The sequence below is a fragment of the Falco peregrinus genome, chromosome 5 (assembly GCF_023634155.1).
Source record: "Falco peregrinus isolate bFalPer1 chromosome 5, bFalPer1.pri, whole genome shotgun sequence".
NCBI lineage: Eukaryota > Metazoa > Chordata > Aves > Falconiformes > Falconidae > Falco > Falco peregrinus.
In genome coordinates this window covers 108017235-108038583 of record NC_073725.1, presented here as the reverse complement: position 1 = coordinate 108038583, position 21349 = coordinate 108017235, and the positions used below count along the sequence as shown (strand labels likewise).

The window sequence follows — 21349 nt, the reverse complement described above, 5'->3', positions numbered from 1 at the left end:
ACCAAGGCACATGAACTATTGGTTTCAATCAATGCATAGGGGTTGCATCTTGGCTCTGGTTTCTGTGTAAAAGCTATGCTGCTAGAAAATGTAAATTTTTCTTTGGGTCTAGGAGGCAGAAAGGCTAAGAAATGAAAAGGCCTCAAATATTTCTGTTACTGTTTTCTACTCGGTCTGAAAATTTGAAACTAGGAAAGTCAGAACAGGTCAGAGGAGGGGAAACATTCTTTTGGGTCTCACAGATTCCTGTTCTTCACCTGCTGCTGGCCACTTGTTACTGGTTACTAACCTGCAGATGGCACAGTGGAGAGAAGGTACCTGCTGTACCCAGTGTCCAGAGAGCCTCTGCCTGAAGATTTCTTCACAGCAACTGGAGGAAAAACAAAGGAAAGCGTCTCAGACAGGAACTCAGTTCTTATTTGTGAATCACGCATCTCAGAGCAGGGAGATGTAGATATAAAACCAAAAATCATTGTCTTACCACCTTGGTGGGGGGGGGTGGGGTTTTTTTTCTTTTTTAAGGCTCCACGTACTACATGGGTCTTGCAATGGCCTGGCCAAGTGGTTATTGCTGGCTGCCAGATATTCTGGACAAAGGAAGTGTCTGAAGCTCTGGAAGCTGGAGATTTGTCCAACAGGCTTTTCCCACAGCTGAGTACTCAGGTATGAAAATGAATATAAGGGTGAGATTTTGCCAGATGGAGATTTTTTCAATCATCAGACCTCAGATAACTTATAAATGTAGCCAGGACAGTACTGTGGGAGAAAGAGACACGCAGTTCTGCATAGTGCAGCTCAAAACCAGCCGAAAAAACAGGTTATTTATCATCTTAATCATTAGAATATTTGTCATCATAAACCTCCAATAAACCACAGGACTCCTAATGTGATCATTACTTGAAGACAGAAACAAGGTGAAAGGTAACTTCTCCAGGGTCACCGAAGAAGTCAAAGGTAGGAGAACTGAAGTGTTGGACAGTAGACATCAAATCAAAACTGCATCCTTCATATCTGTTCTGTACATCTAATCACATCTAATACCTGGGAGGTATTAGCTCTGGGCTTCATGGTGGCTCTAACTCTTTCTTTTCACCAGATCATGGTAATAGTGTAGGTAAAAGTCAGCTCTGAGCCAGCCTTGAGCAGTGTTTGCTTTCTGAGCAGTCATTTGTATCTCTGACAAGAGAAGAGGCAGAAGTTGCCTGGACATAGCCTCTGATCTGGACTTAGCATGCCATAAGTTTGATTGCATTGTGTTTGTACAGCCTGGGTCTTTGGGATATGGATTGCTTCAGAGCACTTTCTTTTCCTTTCCCAGCTGGGCGATTTGGTTGCCCTTGTCCGTGGAGAATTGTCCAAGATGCAGCGAGCAGTATTGTCAGCTCTTATCGTGATTGAAGTCCACGCCAAGGATGTTGCAGCAAAGCTCATTGAGGAGAATGTGACAAGCGTGAATGATTTTGAGTGGATCTCCCAGCTCAGGTAGAGAGCATAACTGTTGAATCTCATGTAGCTACCCTGGCCAGTCTTCATTCTCCTTACCCATCAGCTGTGTCCAAGACATATGGAAACAAGAGTTTCATAGTCTGTAAACAGTATTCCTGAGTCGCCTCTAACATCCCTATGAGGAGTGGGATTGAAGTCTGCTAAGGATGCCAGGATACATCCGAGACAGACCATGCTCCTGCCCAAGGAGTGTGATGTTTGATACAACACCTAATTTCAGGTTCTGTGAGATCTCGTCCACCCTGTTGTGTTACCTTACCCTTTCTTCTCTCAAGAGGGAAATCTCTTGGCATGCAGGTCTCCAAACCTGGCTGTAGTCTTATGAGCTGCTGTATTGTCGCCAGCCAGGGTTTATCTTTCTGATGTCGTGTTCACTCATCATTAGATACTACTGGGAGCGGGAGGATCTGTACATCAGGGCGGTCAATGCTGAATTTATCTACGGCTATGAGTATCTGGGGAACAGTGGCCGTCTGGTTATCACACCCCTCACTGACAGGTAAGGGGATTGTTTTCTGGGTAAGAAGTGTATCTTTTTTTTCTTTTTTCTTTTTTTTTTTTTTTTTTTTCTTTTTTCTTCTGGATGAACAAACCTCACTGAGGATTAAACCAAGGATCTGACCATGCCGGTCTTACTGCTTAATGTATGTAAATAGAAACCATTTGTACAGTGAAGGACTACCTGAGATGAGGGCATAGAAACACCTTGGCATTGGTTCTACTGTATTCCTAGTGATCAGTGCTCGGACTGATTGCTTTCACTCTCCTAATTCTTAATGTTGTGCTCTGACTCTTATAAAATGCCCACCTGATACCTAAGGAGCTGTTCCACAAACCAGTAGACAGGGGCATCTAATACTCTAGAATATGCAGCGGTAATAACAGTTTTACCCTTTTTCAACTGTCCTTTTTCTGGAGAGTGAATTTGTAGCCAGTGGCAGAAGGATTTATCCATGCAGGCCCCCATGAATACTAATCAAGGCCGCTTAGCTAACTCCTTTGCAGAATGCTGCATATCTAAGTGCTTCTGAAGAATAATAAAGGATGGATTCCTGCTTGTCTCCAGCTGGGTAGATCATATGTCTCCCTTACTGAAATCAGTAGCAGAAAGGCTTTTCATCATCTGGTCTCTTCTTTGTTGTAGGTGTTATCTGACGCTTGCAGGAGCTCTGCACCTGAAATTTGGAGGAGCACCTGCAGGACCAGCAGGAACAGGCAAAACAGAAACAACAAAAGACCTGGGCAAAGCACTAGCAATCCAAACTGTAGTGTTCAACTGCTCTGACCAGCTTGACTTCATGGCAATGGGAAAGTTTTTCAAGGGATTAGCCAGGTATAAGGAAACGCTGTGTATCGTTATCAAGGAGTGGGTAGGATACAGGGATGCTGGCCACTGGGAATTGGTGGATATTTTTTGTAGCAGCCCAGAAGAACAAGCAAAGCCCTAGTAAGGGGGTTACTGTGTTCCAGAATGAGCAAAGTTACAAAATTCCTGCCAGAAGGGAGGAACAATTGAGCCAATTAAAAAAAAAAAAAAAAAAAAAAAAAAAAAAAAAAAAAAAAGATAAAGATGGATTCTGTTCATTTAAGGCAAAATTAAAATGCTTTGCACCAATCCACTATGCAGTAATCCACCTGTGCAAATGTTTGCAGCTCTGGCCTTTGTTTTAATATCATACACATTGGACTGAGATTCAGCCCACAAGCTGCTTAATCTTGAGAAGGAGAGAATCTGCTGAGTGTATCCAAAATTGAGCAGCCAAGAGAGACTGCTCTAAGCCCTGAGGGATCCTCTCAGAGAAGCTTCTCTCTTCTCTACATTTCAAACAGAGCTGGTCCAATTAGTCTGTTGCACACTGGTGAATCTGAATTAGTTACTCCAACAAAAGCTGTTACTCTTTTCTCAGATGTTTTCTTTGTAAGTAATTTAACTTCTTTCTTAAACTGTGCCTTGTGGGAAGATCACCTTCCTCATATACATGCTTCCAGCTTTATACATAGTCTTCCAAGCTCCAAAAAATGGACTTAAGAGGTGTCTAAGTTGTATCTGCTACACTTACAGCTCAGGTACAAAACAGGAATTCAACATGACAACTCTTTCAAGCCCGAATCTGTAACATGCGGAATTTGTCCCATACTGTAGGATCAGACATTGCCATCATCTTGCAGGGACCATGCACCTTTTTACTCATCACATGGCCTGTCGTGCATAGTCAGGGCGAGGGGCTGCAGCCCTTTCTGCTCTACCAGTACACTGTAACTGTGTCTACCTGCTGTGGGGCATTAGGGGCCTTTTAGGTTCGCTTCTTGTCTCTGTGCTGCCTCCCCAGTGTATATATATTTAAGTTTATATATATATATATTTTTTTTTTTTATATATATATATGTGTGTAAGTTTTCTCCTGTGTGATGGTCCTGACTCACCTCATTTTTCCCTCCTCGCTCAGCTGTGGTGCATGGGCTTGCTTTGACGAGTTCAACCGCATTGATATTGAGGTGCTGTCTGTGGTGGCCCAGCAGATCACAACCATTCAGAAAGCACAGCAGCAGAGGGTATGTAATGAACATGTGAATGCAAAGACAGACAAACAAATCCTCCACTTGAGCTAGTCAAGGCAAGTCCTCGTCTTTGCGTGCATCTTCATGGAGGACTAGCTTCACTGCTCAGGGGCAGCTCAGACAGACATACTTGAGCTGCAGGGCCATGAGTAATGCCCTAGCTGTGGTGCATCATATCAGGCCATTACATAGTCGGCATCCTGAGTGGGTTTTGTAATTTTACCCCAGTCTGTGCTGCCACAGTTGCCCACACTCTTGCAGGCTGAAGTACGTCTCAGCTTGAGCTGCAGTGCCAGCAGACTTTGGTGTGGGAGACGCTCTGATACAGATCCACTGAGCTGATGCAAATTGGAGCTGTGATAAGGCAGCCAGCATTCTGCCATGAGCTGCTCAGCACCACATTTGTCTAAATGTGTTATCTAAGCTTTAGTGGATTCACAAAACCCAATATGTGCAAAAAAATGCATACTCATGCACACACAGGGTTGCAACGTAAAGCGAATTGTTGGTTTTACACAGAGACTTAGCTAGCAGCCAGTCTAGCAGCCAGCCTCTGCTTTGTTCTCCGGAGACTCAGAGGGGTTAAGACCTGAATCTCCTTGACTTTGGCTTGGAATTAGAAACTTGCTCTCTGTGAATTCTTCTGCATTGCTTTATCCCCCATCTGAAATCACTACCTACACAGCTTTAAAAAGGATTTAGGTTTCTCTTTGCCCTCTCTGCCATGAATTAATTCAGGTCCAAACTCTACTGCAGAATAAATGGAAAGATGTTGTTTACAGCTGGAGGGATAGAAGTCTGTCCAAGAGCCAAAAAAAAAAAAAAAATTTATCAGTAAATCTCCCCTGAGCCCAGTTTCTTAAACAGGGAAAAATATTGCTGGTAATACTGGATTCCTGTATAATCCTGGACCAGATTGAGTCACTGCAGTTGTGGGCAGCTCTGTGTGTCCATGCTTTACAATTTAACTACTGAAAGCCATTGTTTTCCTCTTGGAAGATTCTGCTACATTATTTAATTTGCAGGTCAGGCTCTGTTCTTTGAGGATGATCATGTTTTTTTTATTTTCTAGGTGGATCACTTCATGTTTGAAGGCACAGAGATCCCACTGGTCCCATCCTGTGCAGTCTTCATCACAATGAACCCAGGGTATGCTGGGCGTACTGAACTGCCCGATAACCTGAAGGTAAGGAGCGCAGACTGCCTAGACAAAAAGAAGGGCAATACAGGTGCTGGATGCTGCTCAGACCAGCAGTGTGTCCATGACAAGGGTTGGGATGTGATGCTTTTGGAAAGTTTCTAGAATAGTTTTGAGATTTGAATCACATCTGTAAGCAACCGGCGCTCTTCAGGTTGCAGTCTGCAGGGATGCTACCCTGAGAGGTGCCAGGCACACTCATGCTGGTGTCCTCTGAACAGTCTGGGATTGATACTTAGTGTTTTCAGTTTGCTGGAAAAAGCAAGAAACAACAGTGTTTTGATCTCATGTTGGAACTGCATGTTTCAGGCTCTTTTTCGTCCCGTGGCTATGATGGTCCCAGATTACTCCATGATTGCCGAGATCTCACTGTACTCCTTTGGGTTTAATGAAGCCAAAGCCCTTGCAAAGAAGATCACCACAACATTCAAACTATTGTCAGAGCAGCTCAGCACCCAGGTAGATGCCTTAATGTCCATATTGTTTTTTGAATGTGAGGCTTTCTCAACACAGGCACAAAGTACCTGGATGATTCTCTTGGTGCCTCATGATAACGTATCACAGAAAGGTCACAGTACCCATTCTTCATCTGCCTCCCTCCTTTCTAATTCTCATTTCTCCTCCTGTGGCCAGAATTTCATTCACTTGCAGTCCTAGTTAGGATTACAATGGCAGAACAGTTGAGCCAAGCAGCCCTGCCTACTTCTCTCTCCATCTAGGATTTTTTGTCATCCAGTTATTCCCCTCTTCCTCACCCATAGTCTGTACAGCTGAGGACTAGTTAGCTGTTTGAAGGATCCAGACAGCAGACTTGGATGGAAAGGACAGTTGTTTTGAAGGCATAATTCCCTCATTTTTCTTCTCTGCTGAGTGCATGTGTAGGTTCAGTCTTTTTTAGGTGATGCTCCTGTATCTGATGACATTGTTTCCCCTGTGCCTTCTCCAGGACCACTATGACTTTGGGATGAGAGCTGTGAAGACTGTTATCTCAACAGCTGGCAATCTCAAAAGAGAGAATCCTACTATGAATGAGGTAAATGTGCTTATACTTCACACTGTCATAGACTTCTGTGGCCTTTTCTGCAGCCTTATTAGAGAGGCAGGATCGTTGAAGTCTGAGTTCTTAAATCTTTGCAGGAGCTGATCTGCCTGCGGGCTATCAGGGATGCCAATGTACCCAAATTCCTGCAGGATGACCTCAAGCTCTTCAATGGTATTGTCTCAGATTTGTTTCCCAAGATCAGAGAAAAGCCTGTTGATTATGGTATCCTGGAAGAAGCCATTCGCAAATCCTGCATCAAAGAGAATCTGAAGGATGTTGATGGTGAGAGGAAAGGCTCTCTACCAGCTCCTTCTGGGCCTGGGCTTTTAGTCCAGTGCCCTGCCCTAGGAAAAAGACAGCTGGTCCCAGACCCACTCTGTATCATCTTCCTCTACAGGTTTTGTGACTAAGTGCATCCAGCTCTATGAAACCACTGTGGTTCGTCATGGCCTTATGCTGGTGGGGCCAACAGGTTCTGGGAAGACAAAGGTATGGTTGAGACACTGTGCTGGCCCCAGAAAACCATTACCTACCTAGTGATGCAGAGCACTGAGCTTCACGGAAGACTCACGCTCCAGCATTTCCAGCTTTTCTCAGATAGAAGTCAGGGCACCAAGATGCTGCCTTTTAGTATTGATTTATAGCCACGGGGAAGTATATTACCAGCTCACTCTTTTGAGTTGGAAGATTAGACTGAGGCTTATTAACTCTGCTGCAGATTTCTAAGGCTGAAGCATACTTTGACATCTTGAGATGCTTCAGGCCTCTTGCATGGGAGATCTAACCTCTTCCCCTCCTGCATCTAGAATGCTTCATTTCTGTGAATACAGCCAGGTATCTCCTTACTATGACATTATCCTTCACTGTTTCCTTTCTTACTGCCTTTTGAGTGCAGTTGCTGTGAGAGCAAGTGGCTTTGTTGTTACGGAGCCATGCCAGTTAACTCTCTTGCTTTCCTGCTTTTGCAGAGTTATGAAGTCCTGGCAGCTGCAATGACATCACTGAAAGGTCAGCCTGCAGCCAGTGGTGGGAATTACGAAGCAGTCAGCTACTTTGTACTGAATCCCAAATCCATCACAATGGGCCAGCTATATGGAGAGTTCAACTTGCTAACGCATGAGTGGTAAAGTACAAAACCTACTTTCCCTCCTCCCAGATGGGAAACACTTTTCTTCTGGTCTTGAGTGTCTTCTCTTCAAGGCTGAGAACTGTTTAGGATAGTGGCATAAAACCAGAAGCGATCAAGTCCTTATCCTCACCAAGCTACAATAGCCAGTCACAGCGATTTAAGCTGACGTCTTTTATTGTGTGCTCGGCCCGGCTGCCAGCACATGCCCAGACAGTTACTGCAGCTCAGCTTGCAGCATTAACTGTGTAACAATAATTCAATTGCTTTGGAGCCCATGCCCCTGCTTTAAGATACAGCAGCTTAAAAACACTTGCTTTGCTTCTAAAGAAAAGTGACCTCTGTACTGCGCACTTGAATTGTTCTGTATAAATACACTGGTGGCCTTGACTGATGAGGAGTGACTTTCAGGCATAAAGAGGCATTTCATTCCTGTTACCAGGGCTCCTGCTTGCTTACATGGTTTGGAAGCGAGAACCAATAGCCCATTTGCCCTCTTGACAGCCAGGTCCTACTGCTTATGTTTCCATATGTGACCGAAGGTTGACTTGGCAGCTCACTTTATGCAGAAGCCAAGGTGCGAGAAGCAGCGTGAATCTCCCTTTGGCCCTGTCACCCACCATTTGCTCAGGGGCAAAGCTAAAGACTGTGTTGTATAAAACAAGAGAAACTAAATGAATATGAAACTAACTGCCTCTAGGAAAAGTGCAACCAAGTAAGCATTACTGATGCTGAGACCCAGAGCTTCCCAACCTGGGCTCTAGTGCATATTTACTGAAGGACATTTTATAGGATATTCCAGCTAAGCTCTGACAGTTTATTTATGGTGTGACTCTATCCAGGGGCAGCACACAAGCACATCAACATGACAAAAAGAAAAATACAGCAGCCATGTAAAATGTATTTACAGACAAATCCATCTGTTTTAATCAGCTGAGCTTTAGAACAGACTGTTTTCCCTTGATCTCAGTAACAATACCCTGGAATTCACTAGCTCTGTAAAAACAACGGACAATTATTTAATAATAGGAGTAGAATCCAGAGCCTGAATGGAAATTGCACTCCAGGTTTCCATGTACAGATTAAGTTCGTGCTGTCAACAGCCAGTAAGTATTTCTTACGTGTCTGCTCTCCTGCTCACCAGTGCCAGCACCACCTGGGTTCACAGGCGTCTGGGGATGGGGAGCTTCAGTTATAAAGAGGGGGTAGAGTCATGCTCTTTAGCCTGGATTCATCCTTGTGACCTATAGTTACCCAACTGAATTAGCAGAGTAGCTGTTCTGTCTCCCTTTACGCTTGGCAGAGAAAAAGAGGCACCTCCAGAGAGCAGATAACCTGCCTATGACCCAAACTGGATGCTAGCAAGGCCTCTTTGCTTTTCACTGAGGACAGAGACGTTAAAGGGAAGCTTGGCATTTTATAGTTAGTTGACATGAAACCCAGATCCTAATGCCCAAAGAAATTGTTTCATGGTGTCACTCAGGCTGAAATATATCTCAGTAAAAGAACGAGATGGACTTCTATGTAGCTCATCAGCAAGTGAGGTATAGGTATCCTTGGGCATATGAACCAGAGTAAGATTTTGGTTCTGTTGCCTTATACGGTGGAAGCTTTGCCATTGATTTCAGCAAAACCAGAATGGGCCAAGCCCTGCCTTCCTCCTACCTTTCAGGACAGATGGGATCCTTTCCTCACTCATCCGGCGGGGAGCTGCAGCCACTGACACCAGCAAGAAGTGGTACATGTTTGATGGGCCAGTTGATGCTTTGTGGATTGAGAACATGAACACGGTGCTAGATGACAATAAGAAGTTGTGTCTCAGCTCAGGGGAAATAATCAAGCTGACAGAGGTAACTCATCCCTCCTGCTTTTGCTACCTGTTGTTTTCCTTCCCTTTTCTTGGAACAGATTTGCCTTTTATTTTCCACTTGATGTCGGTGATGGCCTTGTATGGAAATTTGTGTCTCAGTAGCATCCCTGTGTTGTCCAGACCTCTGCTGCACTACAGCAAAAAGAGGGCTTCTGCAACAAAGGAAAAGATTTCAGCTCCACCAAATTATGCTGAAAGATATATCAGCAATGATCAAATCCTTATCCTCCTTTCTTTCCTTTTGCAATTTCCAGAGCATGACCATGATGTTTGAAGTCCAGGATTTGGCTGTTGCTTCCCCTGCCACAGTCTCCCGCTGTGGCATGGTTTACCTGGAACCCAGCATCCTGGGACTAGAGCCCTTCATTGAGTGCTGGCTGCAAAAAATCCCAGACATCATGCAGCCCTTTTCACAGCAGCTAGCATCTCTCTTCAGGAGATTTCTTAAGGTGAGCTACCATGCTGTTCCAGCCTTTCCATGGCTTGGAGCTTGTCAGCTCAGATATCAACCAGCCCAAACTTGTCAAGGCCTGAATTTAAGTGCCATGGTGGGAATACTTCAGACTACTAGTATACAAACTGCTCTGTGAATCTCCTGGGTTGAATAGAGGTTATTCACTGATCCCTATAGATGTGGCTTAGTCTTATTGGTCATTATAGTTTGTTTTGTTTCATTTTAAAATTATCTTCTGGACAAAATCATCCCTGATGCAGCTGCATTGCTTACAGTGGAGTAACTCCAGGGAGAAGGTTGTAAGAATAAGTCTTGTTATTTCTACTCTGCTCCTAAGCCACTATTTTAATGAATAACCTGGAGCTGCAAAGGATGGCTCTGAAGGGAGCAAACCGTTTAACAGCAGTGATGGCACAAGATGCGCAGAACCAAAAGGCAGGCCTAGAGGTTTCTTGGGTTTAAGACTGAACCAAGGGGTTTGACTTGCTTCTCTCCAGTCAAAACAGTGGTACTTGGGATGCATTCTCAGTCACACTGTCCCTGCTAAACATACCCTGCAGGGAGGCAAGGAGAAAGCAGAACCGTAGAAGGTAAAAGCAAAGTCACATGTGTTAGATGGTGACGCTGAGCTGTTCCTGCCTTTCCTTACAGGAGGCCATTGGCTTTGTCCGGAGGTTTGTGAAGGAGATAGTTGCCTCAACGGACAGTAACCTCACAAGGAGCCTCCTTACGCTCTTGGAAAGTTTGTTTCAGCCTTTCATTCCCATTGAGGTAGGATTTTGCTACCTCTATCACTTGTGCCTGTAACTTCTAAGGGCACTAAGTCATGCAGAGGTTTAGTCACCAGAGAACAAGGTGTGGGTACAGAAAGGTCATGCTACAGCTCATCTGTGTGGAAGAAGGTAATACAACATCCTGCAAAGCACAGGTAAACCTGGAAGGATTATGCTTTGCCCACTGAAAGAGCAAAAGATAAGCTCCGTGCCTACCAGGCTGGAGGGAAGAGGTTCACTTATATTTATAGCAGAGGGGATTGGAGAACGAGTGGAAAGCAGAGATCAGAGCTAAGCAGTGATGCACTTCAGATTGCAGGTCCTTTGAGAATTAGTATTGAAGAAGGCTGGACAAGTTTCAAATTAAAACCAAAGACTAAATTCTTCTCCCAGCTCCTGTTGAGTGATATTAGTTCAGCAAGGGGAGTCTCTCAAGTACACCAATGAAATAGCAAGTTTTAATCCACAGAATACATTAACAAGGCCTGTGAAAAACTGGCTGGAAAAAGCTACATAGAAGCTGAATAGAATTACAAGCATATTAAGAAGAGTCTGGATTTTGTGTATCTTAACTGTATCTGAGAATTTTACTTCCGCCCTTCTCTGATTCTCAGGGAATTAGGATGATTCCCAAGGAGAAAGCAGCTCGTATTGGAGAGCTGATTGAACCCTGGTTTATATTTGCCCTGGTCTGGAGTGTGGGTGCTACTGGAGATTCCCAAGGTCGCATGGCCTTCAGCTTGTGGCTGAGGGAGAAGATGGCAAAGGAAAAGGTGAGTAAAGGAAAAGCAGATCCTCTCTCATTATGGAGGAATGGGGGTCAGAGCTGTTTGAATGCCATGGGTGGGCTGCTGCACCACATCTACCTCAAACTTTAAGGGACCCCTGGAGCTGGAAGATCTGGGAGAGAGACCTGAGCCCTCTGGCCTGGGCAACATCCCATTAGTAAAATTTTCCTTGCGGTAGTGCAGATCCTCCTGTGAATTCAGCTGAGTGGCAGCCACATTCACCACAGCTTTATTCTCACAGATCCAGCTACTTTTCCCAGAAGAAGGACTGGTTTATGATTATAAACTGTACGATGCTGGACTTAGCAGTGCTGAGGATGATCTGGATGAGGTCGTTAGGGAGGTAAAATATTTCACTTTCAACTCCAAGCTGGGAAATTTAGGGGGAGGGACCAGGAAGCAATACAGTCCTGCAGGATTTGTAGGATTTCCTCATCAAGGGCAAATAAGAAAGGCCTACAGGAACCAAGTGAGAATGTTTAAAGTGAAATCAAGCTTTTCATTAAAGGAAGAAGGCTGTTTCGTGCCCTCGGGTTTGTAAAGTAGATTATTCATGTCTGAGCCAAGGGCTGGTCAGTTCAGACCCAAGTGCCTGTGCCAGTGCTCAGGAAAGTGGGAGGGCTCTACAAGTGTGGCAGCTGGAGGAGGACAGAGAGAAGCTCAGATGGAAAGGTCTGTGTTAGAAAGCAGTGCACAACAGCAGAAGAGCTGCATGCAGTAGAGGCTGGAGGAGGAGCAAAGCAGACAAATATGCCATCTTTTCACAGGAGACAGCAGAGCAGTAGGGTATGGAAGGCCCATCTGGTTGACAGTCACCAGCCCCTGGGCTGAAAAAAAGGAAAAAAAAAAAAAAGAGGAAAATGCTTCCCCTTCCTGAAATCAGAGCAGAACAAAGAGCCCTACATGAGGCTTAGCAGAAGCTGCTAGAGTTGCCTCTGTGGGAAGGCCACATGGGGCGGTCAGGAATGCACATTTTCTCAGTGTTCTCCAGCACATCCCTGACAAAAACCTCCATCTCACTTGTATAGTGGCCCCTGGGAGTTTAGTTTGTGACTTAATTCTAGCACAAGTCGTCCATGTCTTATACAAGTACAAAAACCTCCATGTGCCTCTGAGTGCAACACAGGTAATAGCACCAAATGTGAAGACAAGATCCCAGCTAAGCCCTCTGCCATGGGGGCACCTAAAGGGTGGGTCAGCTTAGGACAGAATTCCAGTTCTTCCAAATATCACGAGTATTCCATTCCCTTTTGATCCCAATTTTCAGAAGGGAGTGCAAGTGTGTTGCTGCTGGGGCAATAATCTTATTCTTGAGCTACCTCGCTCCTGAAAGAAATGAATCAGACACTCACAGCAGTGCCATATAGAAAGGTAAGGCTGGCAAGACTAGGTAGAGGGGCTGGAAACCTGAATTCTTCATCAGAATCTGAGGGAAGACACAGCAGAAATAGTTTTCCTTTTCCCACAGGGGATAGCTACAACTGCTCCCTCTAAACACACCCATACCTTTCAGGTGTGCTGGGAGAAGTGGCTGGACTCTACCGCAAAGTTCACCATGGTTCCTGACACCAACTTCTGTGACATTATTGTGCCCACGATGAACACAGTCCGAATGGCCTATCTGCTGGAGCTGTTGCTCACCAACCATAAGCCAGTACGTGCCCAGCTTTGTCTTTGATGTCTCACTTCAGCCTTGGTCTCATCAACAGGAGCACCTTTTCCTCTCGCACTGCAGTCAGAACCTAGTTTGAGATTATTTCCCATTCCCATGGATTGGTATTTCTCTGCTCAGAAGCTGTGCCTAAGTGACAGGAGTTCTACATTCAGTCCTCAGACACCATGCCAGTGCCCCAAAGGAATATCAACGTTCCATTGTTCAATCAAAATGCAGCAGTTGCTAGATAGCCCATTACCATCCCTCTTTACCCATTTCTTACGGTTCCATTTCATACTTCTCTGGTCTGATGCCTTCCACACCAAGAGATCTGTTGAACAGCTGTCCTGTCCTTTCCCAGCCTTTGAATGTCTAAGTGAGCAGTAACCTGCATTTCTTCCAGCAAATGTCAGGGAGCTGGGAAACAGACTGTATGCCTATGGTTATGCTGCATTGCTGATTATGCTTCTAGGTTCTCTGCATTGGTCCCACTGGCACAGGGAAGACTCTCACAATTACAGACAAGCTTTTGAAGAACTTGCCTCTCAGATACATCACCCACTTCCTGACATTTTCAGCACGCACCTCTGCTAACCAAACCCAGGATCTCATCGACAGCAAACTGGAAAAGAGGCAAGTTCCTTTTCTATGTTTGAGAAGGCAGTATCCCTACGCTTAGTGTGTCTATCAACTTGGCCATCTAGTTTCATCCCAAGACCTGAAGGGGCCCCAAAGACACACAGCTGTGGATAGCAAATAGGACACACAGCTGTGGATAGCAAATAGGACACACAGCACATCTGAGCTGGGGTTGTGAGAGCCAGTAATGACTTCATAGAATGGCAAGAAAGTGAGGATCATTAGTGAGGGTCTGTAAAAGTTGCTCCAATTCTAGTTATTCCAGAAATACTACATTTCACAGCACAGGTGTTTGCAAACCCTGGTGTGGGATTTTTATAGAAACTGATGAGGGGAGAAAATGTGGCTGCTGACTCCCAATCCTACTCCCCATGGTTAACAGTTTCCCTCTTGCCTCCCTGGTCAGCCACTGTGGTTTGAAGTTTCCATCAGATTCATGGGCTCAAGCTTTGCTTTTATTCGTATGCATTTATTCATTGACATTGTGCATAAGTAGGCAAAATTTCACTTGTGTTTGGAAAGAAGCCAGTGCCTCAAACATTTCTCTGAATCTTTTCTGTGCAAAGGCCCAAATAAAGGGGTATACGGAGTGTCAAGCGGAAGGATAGGTGAAACTGCTGTCCTAGGAAGCCTCTGGAGAAAAAACTGCTTTGGGATCAAGTTAAGAGTATCTTTGCAATAGGAGTTGTCCTGCATCCTTACACGGCTTCTGTCTTTACAGGCGGAAGGGTGTGTTCGGGCCTCCAGTTGGGCGGTATTTCATATTTTTTATTGATGACTTGAACATGCCCGTGCTGGAGAAATATGGTGCTCAGCCACCTATTGAGCTGTTTCGGCAGTGGATGGACCACCAAGGCTGGTACGACAGGAAACAAATAGGTAGGATGCAGATCCTTTGCCTAGTACTCTTGGCAGAATTGGCCCTGTTAGGTAGATGTGCATACCTGCTGCGGAGATTTGTGGCGAGGGTTTTTAGCTACAACTTCACATTCATTTGTGATTTTTGACTCTTCAAGGTACTTTTAAGAAGCTGGTAGATATTAATTTTGTCTGTGCCATGGGACCTCCTGGAGGGGGAAGGAATGCTGTCACTCCACGCTTCACTCGCCATTTCAACTACCTCTCCTTCACTGAGATGGAAGAAAGCAGCAAGAAGATTATCTTCTCCAGCATCCTCAGCAGCTGGATGGGTAGGTTCTGCAGACAGCTGCCGCTTCCTCATGCTGCGAGTCAACCTGATGATAATGGAGATTGGAAGGGGAGCAATTAATAGCGATGGTCTGATCAAAGTGTTGGAAGCTGGAACTTGCAGTAGTTGCTTGAAGATGCTTTTGGGAAAGTTTTGTTTGAATCTTGACAAACAGAGAATTCATGCACTGTTTAGACTCGGGGCCAAACTGCTGGTGCAAATCAGCAAACTTCAACTTTGGCTCTCACAGTTCCATAAGGTATCCTATAGCCTCGGCCTTTCAAAGAGGATTTTGTTTGTGATGAATGACACAGATATCTCATCTCAGTATGTAAATCTGTAACTCGGTTTTTTTTGCCTTTTTCTAGCTGGACTCCTAGGAGAAAGAAGTTACAGAGATCCAGTGCGTAAGTAAGAGCAGAAAGATAAGAGAGAGAGGGAGAGACTGTGAATGGAACAAGCTGATGGGCACAGCATGGCATAGCTTACCTGTGCTTTCAGCAGACAGGCACTTGCCCAGACAACAGCCTTCTGTGGAAGCAGAGCCTTCTGTTACTCTCCATCTGCTGCTGCCTGTGGACAGCTGAGCAGGGTGGATCTAAGCATGGTGCTAGAGCCACCCAGAAAAAAGGGTTCATTTGGAGTGAAATGAGTCCTCTCATAATTGACAAGGTGGGAATTTAGGATCATCTTTGCAAATGTGCCCTCATCTGCAAACTGCCAGTAGGAAGGAAAGAGAATAGTGAGCTATGAGAGAAGCAAAGCAGAGCTTTCTGAGTGCTTCCAATATTCACAAGCATCAGTACCTGACTATGAGCTTAGGGGCACACTGAGGCATCTAGCTGTGATTTAAAAAGAAGTTAAAAGAATTTTGGAAATAATGCAGAAACATACAAAATACTAAGTCACAGGGCTCCAAGTTTGTTACAGACACTCCTTGGGAAGTAATTGAGGGGGGGGGGGAAGTATTTTATGCTCTAAAACTGGCAGCTGTGTTTAAATCTTGCTAGACTATTGCATAAGAAATTATTCCTCAGTGACTTTGCATATGCTAAGCAAAATGAATTGCGAGGTGGTTTAGCTAAGAGGGCACTCACACCTTCTAGCTTAAAACTATCTGAGACTCTACTGTAGGAGTACAAGGAGGGAGCAGGAAAACTTGTCTGGAATATTTCAAGTAGGCACCAATTACCTGTCTGGCAGTGTTTCCTCTCTCCTTGGGGTGCATGAAGTCTTAACACTGCAGAACTGTTGTGATACATTCTCTTCTCTCCCCAAAGTTGATTCCTTTGGGTTGGGAAACTCATTGGCAAACTGTCCACTGCAGTGAGCAGGTGCTTGGTCAGGTCCCCACAGTCTCTGCATAAGTAAGCAGAAGAAAAGTGTGTTCCTGGCCAAGCCCTAGCAACACCTCTGCCACTCAGTGCCACCTGTCTGCACTGCTAGGACCTTCTCAACCCAGAGTCACCACCTTGACATCCTCTCCACCTTCCTCTGTCTCTACAGCAGGAGCATTTGCAGTTAAAGACTTAAATGAGCCCTTGGTTGATGCCAGTATCCGCTTGTATTTGACCATCACATCCCAGCTGCTGCCCACACCAGCGAAGTCACATTACACCTTCAACCTGAGAGACCTCTCCAAGGTGTTCCAGGGCATGCTCATGGCTGAGCCCAGCAAGATTGAGGTGAGTCCTTCCATCAACACAGCCATGCCACTCGGGGGAAGACCAGAAATGTTCCAGTTAAGGGTCTCATTGACAGGCCTGCAAACAGGCCTCGATTTCTTGTTGAAGCTGCATTTTGGTACTGTTCAACGAACGTGGTGATCTTCCCTTTGGCTATATTGCCTAGTACCCGTAGTGAACAGACCTGTCATGCCACCCCAGCCCTGCCTTGGCGTGGAAGCAAGCACAGGGAGCCAGTATACACAGCCTGGCCATTCAGAGCTGGATGGAGCCATAGGGGACCAGACAGGAGGCCACACAGGAGCAGAAGTGTTTTCCTGTTACCAGCTTGTAGCAATGGAGGCTTCTGCCCCTTCAGCTCTCCTGAGGGACCTTGTTCTGGCTCCGGTCTAGCTGGTAGACATTGTCTTATCACAAGAAATACTTGGGACCCTGGTTCTGTGCTACACTGGAATAAAAGGATCTTTCCAAAAAGAGACAAGAACTTCTGAAAACAGTAAAAATTAAATCAAACTGGGGGAAAGATAAGGACAAACAACATAAAATTAAAATCTCTCAAAGAAAGCCTGACATATGGACAAATAGAAGGGGGATTAGCCAAAGCTGTAATGAGCTCCCTGCAAAGCAGATGTTTTGACAAGAGTTGATTTTGAGAAGGAGAAGGGAATGCAGTTTCCTCCGCCCAGTTCTTTCCCCACTCCAACAGCTTTGTAGCAGGAGTGGAGCTGGCCCCACGCCACGCAGGAACCAGCTTTCCTGACAGCAAGGCTCTTAATAATTCTCTGCTTCTCTCATGGGGGCTGTTTTGCTGGGATCTCTTAACAGAACAAACTGCACCTGCTAAGACTGTGGTACCATGAGAGCTGCCGGGTCTTCTGTGATCGCCTGGTCAGCAAGGAGGACCGGGCTTGGTTTGACAACCTGATGAAGAGTATGATGGAGGAGCTAGGCAGCACTTTTGATGAGGTTGTCCCCTCCCAGCCAGTTCTGTTTGGAGACTTCATGGAGCCAGATGCCGATATCAAACGGTACAAAGCAATTGACAGCCAGGAAAAGGTAAGGGCCCTGGGAATCATGATGTAGTGAACTATGTTCGCATCTTCCAAGTCTTCTGTAAACAAAACAGTTAATAGCAACCATGGGGCTGCTTGAGTTGAAGGTGTCTGGAATCACAAACCCTCTCAGGGCTCTCCTGTGAAATCCTACCCCAGATATGGATACTGGCTGCATTTGGTGTGATGAGAAGTTGAGGTGGAACAAGCTGTCTCTGCATTGCCATTCTGGGGGCAGCCTGCTAGGCCAGATCTCCCAGATGAGCTGCTCTTGGGACTGAAAAGTGAAATTGGCTGGAAAGAAATGGCACATTACTCCCAAACAATACTACTTTTGCTATTAAAGACTTCACAATTGACCTTTACAAGTAATTAATGTTACTGCCAGATTCCCTGTTGAAAAAGATACTGCGAGTACTTTGGTAGTGATAATTAAGCAAAGGCAATGAGCAGTGCGTTTTGCAGTCATTATCAGAAACAGATGATTATCCTGTCGTCTCTCCTCTTGTGATAGCTGTGTGACAAGGACTGGTAATTAACTGAGCTTTCCAATCTCTTCTGCAAAGTAGGTAGGCCTGTACCCCACTGAGGTGAGCACAGCTGAGGCAGCCAGACTTACCGAGCTGCTGTACAGTCCACTGATGCGCATAGGACTTTGGCGTCTAGGCAGGGATCTCAGTACTGTATGAATGCCAGCTGATGTTGCTTGCCCAGGTTCACAGTGAGATTGCTGAGGGGGTAGGACCAAATCCCAGATGCCTTGGTGCTTCATCTCATGCTCTGGCCTAAGGTTACTGTTAGAGAGCCCTGGAAAAGGCAGGAGATGCTGCTCCTGCAGCTATTCTGTGTGATGGCTGGACTGGGAGAGGAACATGCTTCTCTACCTGTCCACGGCCAGCAGTATTTTCTTCCAGCACTTGCCCTTTCCAACCAGGATCCTAGCTACAGCATGCAGCGGTCAGCTATAGAGCAAGGAAGCTTGCTCTCCCAGAGGGAGGCCCTGGAACAGTGTGGATCAGGCAGCCATAAACTACTTTATTTTGAACTATGCCTTGCTGTTTCTCCAGGCAAACAGCACTGTTGGGAACAGCAGACCTTAGGCACTTGCCTGAATTAGTTTAAGATCACCATCCAGCAGCTGCTGCCACCACCCCTACCTAAATTCAGCCTAGTGCAATGGCAGCTCCTATAGGAGCACAGAGTAAGGAGAACCATCACCTCACCACAGGCAGCTGCTCCCAGACCCTGCTGAGCACCAGGCTCTGCCCTCCTAGAGCCTTAGGTGTGCTTACAGGCAACCGCCCCCTTCCTCACAATTGCTTTTATCTGGTAGCCACAATTGACTGTTTCTGCCCACAGCTGAAGCTTGTGATTGAGGATTACCTGGAGGAGTACAATCAAACCAACACCCCAGAGCTGAAGCTTGTGCTCTTCATGGATGCGATACAGCACATCTGCCGAATCAGCCGGATTCTGCGGCAGGCTCCGGGGAACGCTCTTCTGCTGGGTGTTGGGGGAAGTGGGAGGCAGTCTCTCACCAGATTGGCATCACACATGTAAGTAATGCACCCCTATGCGCATAATGTGGAACAGCTCCACTGGAGCTGCCTCCAGAGAATCTTTTCCTGCCCTTCCTGCTACTGGTTACATGTTTTTCTGGTTGCTGACTTCAGATTTCACACTCAAGAGCTAGGGCTCAGTTAACATGGACATCTACACTGGAAAAATTGGACTCTTTCACCTGCTAGTAGCTTGGGTTACTTCTCCCAGTTTCTAGCTAGCTCAGGTATCTCTGCCTTGAGTAAAACATGCCCTTGGGTTGGTGACCGAACATGCACAAGGGCAGGTGTGTGCTCAGGACTCATTGCAGGAACACAACTTGTTTGGGTTGCCTGAGTCCAAAACACATACTCGGGAATGACAGAAGAGGAGATTTTAGTTCAGTGTAACTCCACGGGCTTCTTTTTCCTTTAGGGCAGATTATGAGTGTTTCCAGATCGAGCTGTCCAAAAACTATGGCATGACCGAATGGCGAGATGATGTGAGGAAGATCATGATGAAGGCAGGCCTTCAAAGTCTACCCAAGACGTTCTTATTTGTAGACACACAGGTACAGGAGTATTAGCTTGGTGGACTCCATCTCAAATGGAGTCAGAAACACATCTCTAAGCTCAATAAATTGCCTTAAAAGGGATTGCGGAGCTTGATACAAACCAGGCACCACTTGTACTTCTGAAGTAGCCCACCTTCATCATCTTATAAAAAAGTCCCCGGGAAACTAAAAGTGGTACATTTGTTGCTAGAGGGACTGTGGAGCTGTGAATGGGGTGATTCTTCTGTTGCTCGAGGAAGACTCTTTCAGCTCCATCCAAGGGTTTTGTGGGATCAAAGATTTTAGACCCAGGTGCCTGAAGCTAAGCACTACACTGACCGCTGATACTAGTAGCCCTAAGTCACATCATTCTCTTTCTTTTCAAAGATACCCATAGATTTAGGACCTTATGCCTGCTGGTTCCACAGGATAATGTCGGCTTGTTACTGTGAACTGTTACTTGCTAATGACAAGGCCAGCTTCTGGAATTCACAGTTATGTTCCCCATAGGCTTTTTTACTGCCTTCATTATCATAGGAACCAAGTCCCTTCTGGCAGTGCCCTAAGCAGTGAGATGAGCATCTGTCAAATGCTGCTTGCTCTTGCATCCTTTTCCCTGCAGTGAGAAGCATATGTGGGAGAAGAGGAGCATGGGAGGGTACATTTAGGCAAGTAGATGGATTCTGTGTATTTCTGATTTAGCAAAGGTGGAGAGGTGAGTGTAGCTCTGGAGGGATATAATCCCACAAACTGTGACACATCCCTACGATTACTCTGTCTCCCACATCGATGAGATTTATCCTAATAGTGAAGTGCTCTGTGCTGGATGAATGAAGACCCAGAGCAACCTGGTGTCTGGGATCTGCTTGCAGATTCACTGCAAGGCAAGGAGCGAGGCCCTGAGCTCAATTTGTCTGTAAGGAGACGGTGAATGGGCAGAAGGATGTTTGTCCCCAGACACACAGCCTCATCCCTGAAATGGCTGAAGATGGCTGTTCAATTGGAAATGCTGGACAAGGGTCAGGGTATGCTTTGGTGGAGCTGAGTGATCACAGAAATTATTTCTTATAACAGAGGCAGAGGGCTGTATTTATCCAGAAGTGATCTCTGTGGTATGTGGAGACATGACTGTCTTATGACATACAAAACTGCTTTATTTCCTCCCCTCCCCCCATCCCCATCACCTACTTAGATTAAAGATGAATCCTTCCTTGAGGATATCAACAACCTGCTCAACTCAGGTGACGTTCCCAACATTTACGACCCTGATGATCAAGAACAGATCATGACGGCTATGAAGCCCATTGTTCGAGATCTAGGGCAGCAGCCCACCAAGGCCAATTTGATGGCCGCATACACAGGACGAGTTCGCAGCAATATCCACATGGTCCTGTGCATGAGGTATGGTTCAGGCGTAGGACTCCGTACTGTCAATGTTAATTACTCCCTCCTTGTCCTTTGCCTTGCATCACTTTGTCATGGCACCTTTGTTTCCAAGCCCCTGACTTTGGAGAAGGAATACCATTTGCATACCACCTTCCCATAGGACTGGATACTTTTTTTTTTAATGCTTTGCTGGTTTCAAGATGAAATTTGAAAACTTTAAGAGTATGATTGTATGTGATAAAGATTAAACATAAGCTTCCTCCTCCCTCATGCACCATTGAGCTGTTTGTTACAAAAATATCTTGCTTGAATTTGGGGCTCAGTTGCACCATGTTT

The 21349-nt window shown here is 45.6% G+C and overlaps 1 protein-coding gene across 1 annotated transcript in view; it reads left to right on the top strand.

Moving 5' to 3' along the window:
- The window catches only part of DNAH1 (dynein axonemal heavy chain 1), a 64782-nt gene that overhangs the window by 25202 nt on the left and 18231 nt on the right, over positions 1-21349 (top strand). Inside the window, exons 23-48 of the mRNA XM_055805200.1 lie at positions 523-663; positions 1319-1482; positions 1892-2005; positions 2651-2839; positions 3954-4059; positions 5138-5251; positions 5573-5722; positions 6210-6296; positions 6401-6587; positions 6703-6794; positions 7274-7428; positions 9104-9281; positions 9556-9750; positions 10407-10526; positions 11143-11301; positions 11558-11659; positions 12830-12970; positions 13443-13603; positions 14331-14488; positions 14626-14799; positions 15167-15205; positions 16305-16483; positions 17309-17539; positions 18895-19091; positions 19510-19645; positions 20820-21028. Coding sequence (XP_055661175.1) covers positions 523-663; positions 1319-1482; positions 1892-2005; positions 2651-2839; positions 3954-4059; positions 5138-5251; positions 5573-5722; positions 6210-6296; positions 6401-6587; positions 6703-6794; positions 7274-7428; positions 9104-9281; positions 9556-9750; positions 10407-10526; positions 11143-11301; positions 11558-11659; positions 12830-12970; positions 13443-13603; positions 14331-14488; positions 14626-14799; positions 15167-15205; positions 16305-16483; positions 17309-17539; positions 18895-19091; positions 19510-19645; positions 20820-21028 — 3878 coding nt within the window. The remainder of the gene's footprint in view (positions 1-522; positions 664-1318; positions 1483-1891; positions 2006-2650; positions 2840-3953; positions 4060-5137; positions 5252-5572; positions 5723-6209; positions 6297-6400; positions 6588-6702; positions 6795-7273; positions 7429-9103; positions 9282-9555; positions 9751-10406; positions 10527-11142; positions 11302-11557; positions 11660-12829; positions 12971-13442; positions 13604-14330; positions 14489-14625; positions 14800-15166; positions 15206-16304; positions 16484-17308; positions 17540-18894; positions 19092-19509; positions 19646-20819; positions 21029-21349) is intronic.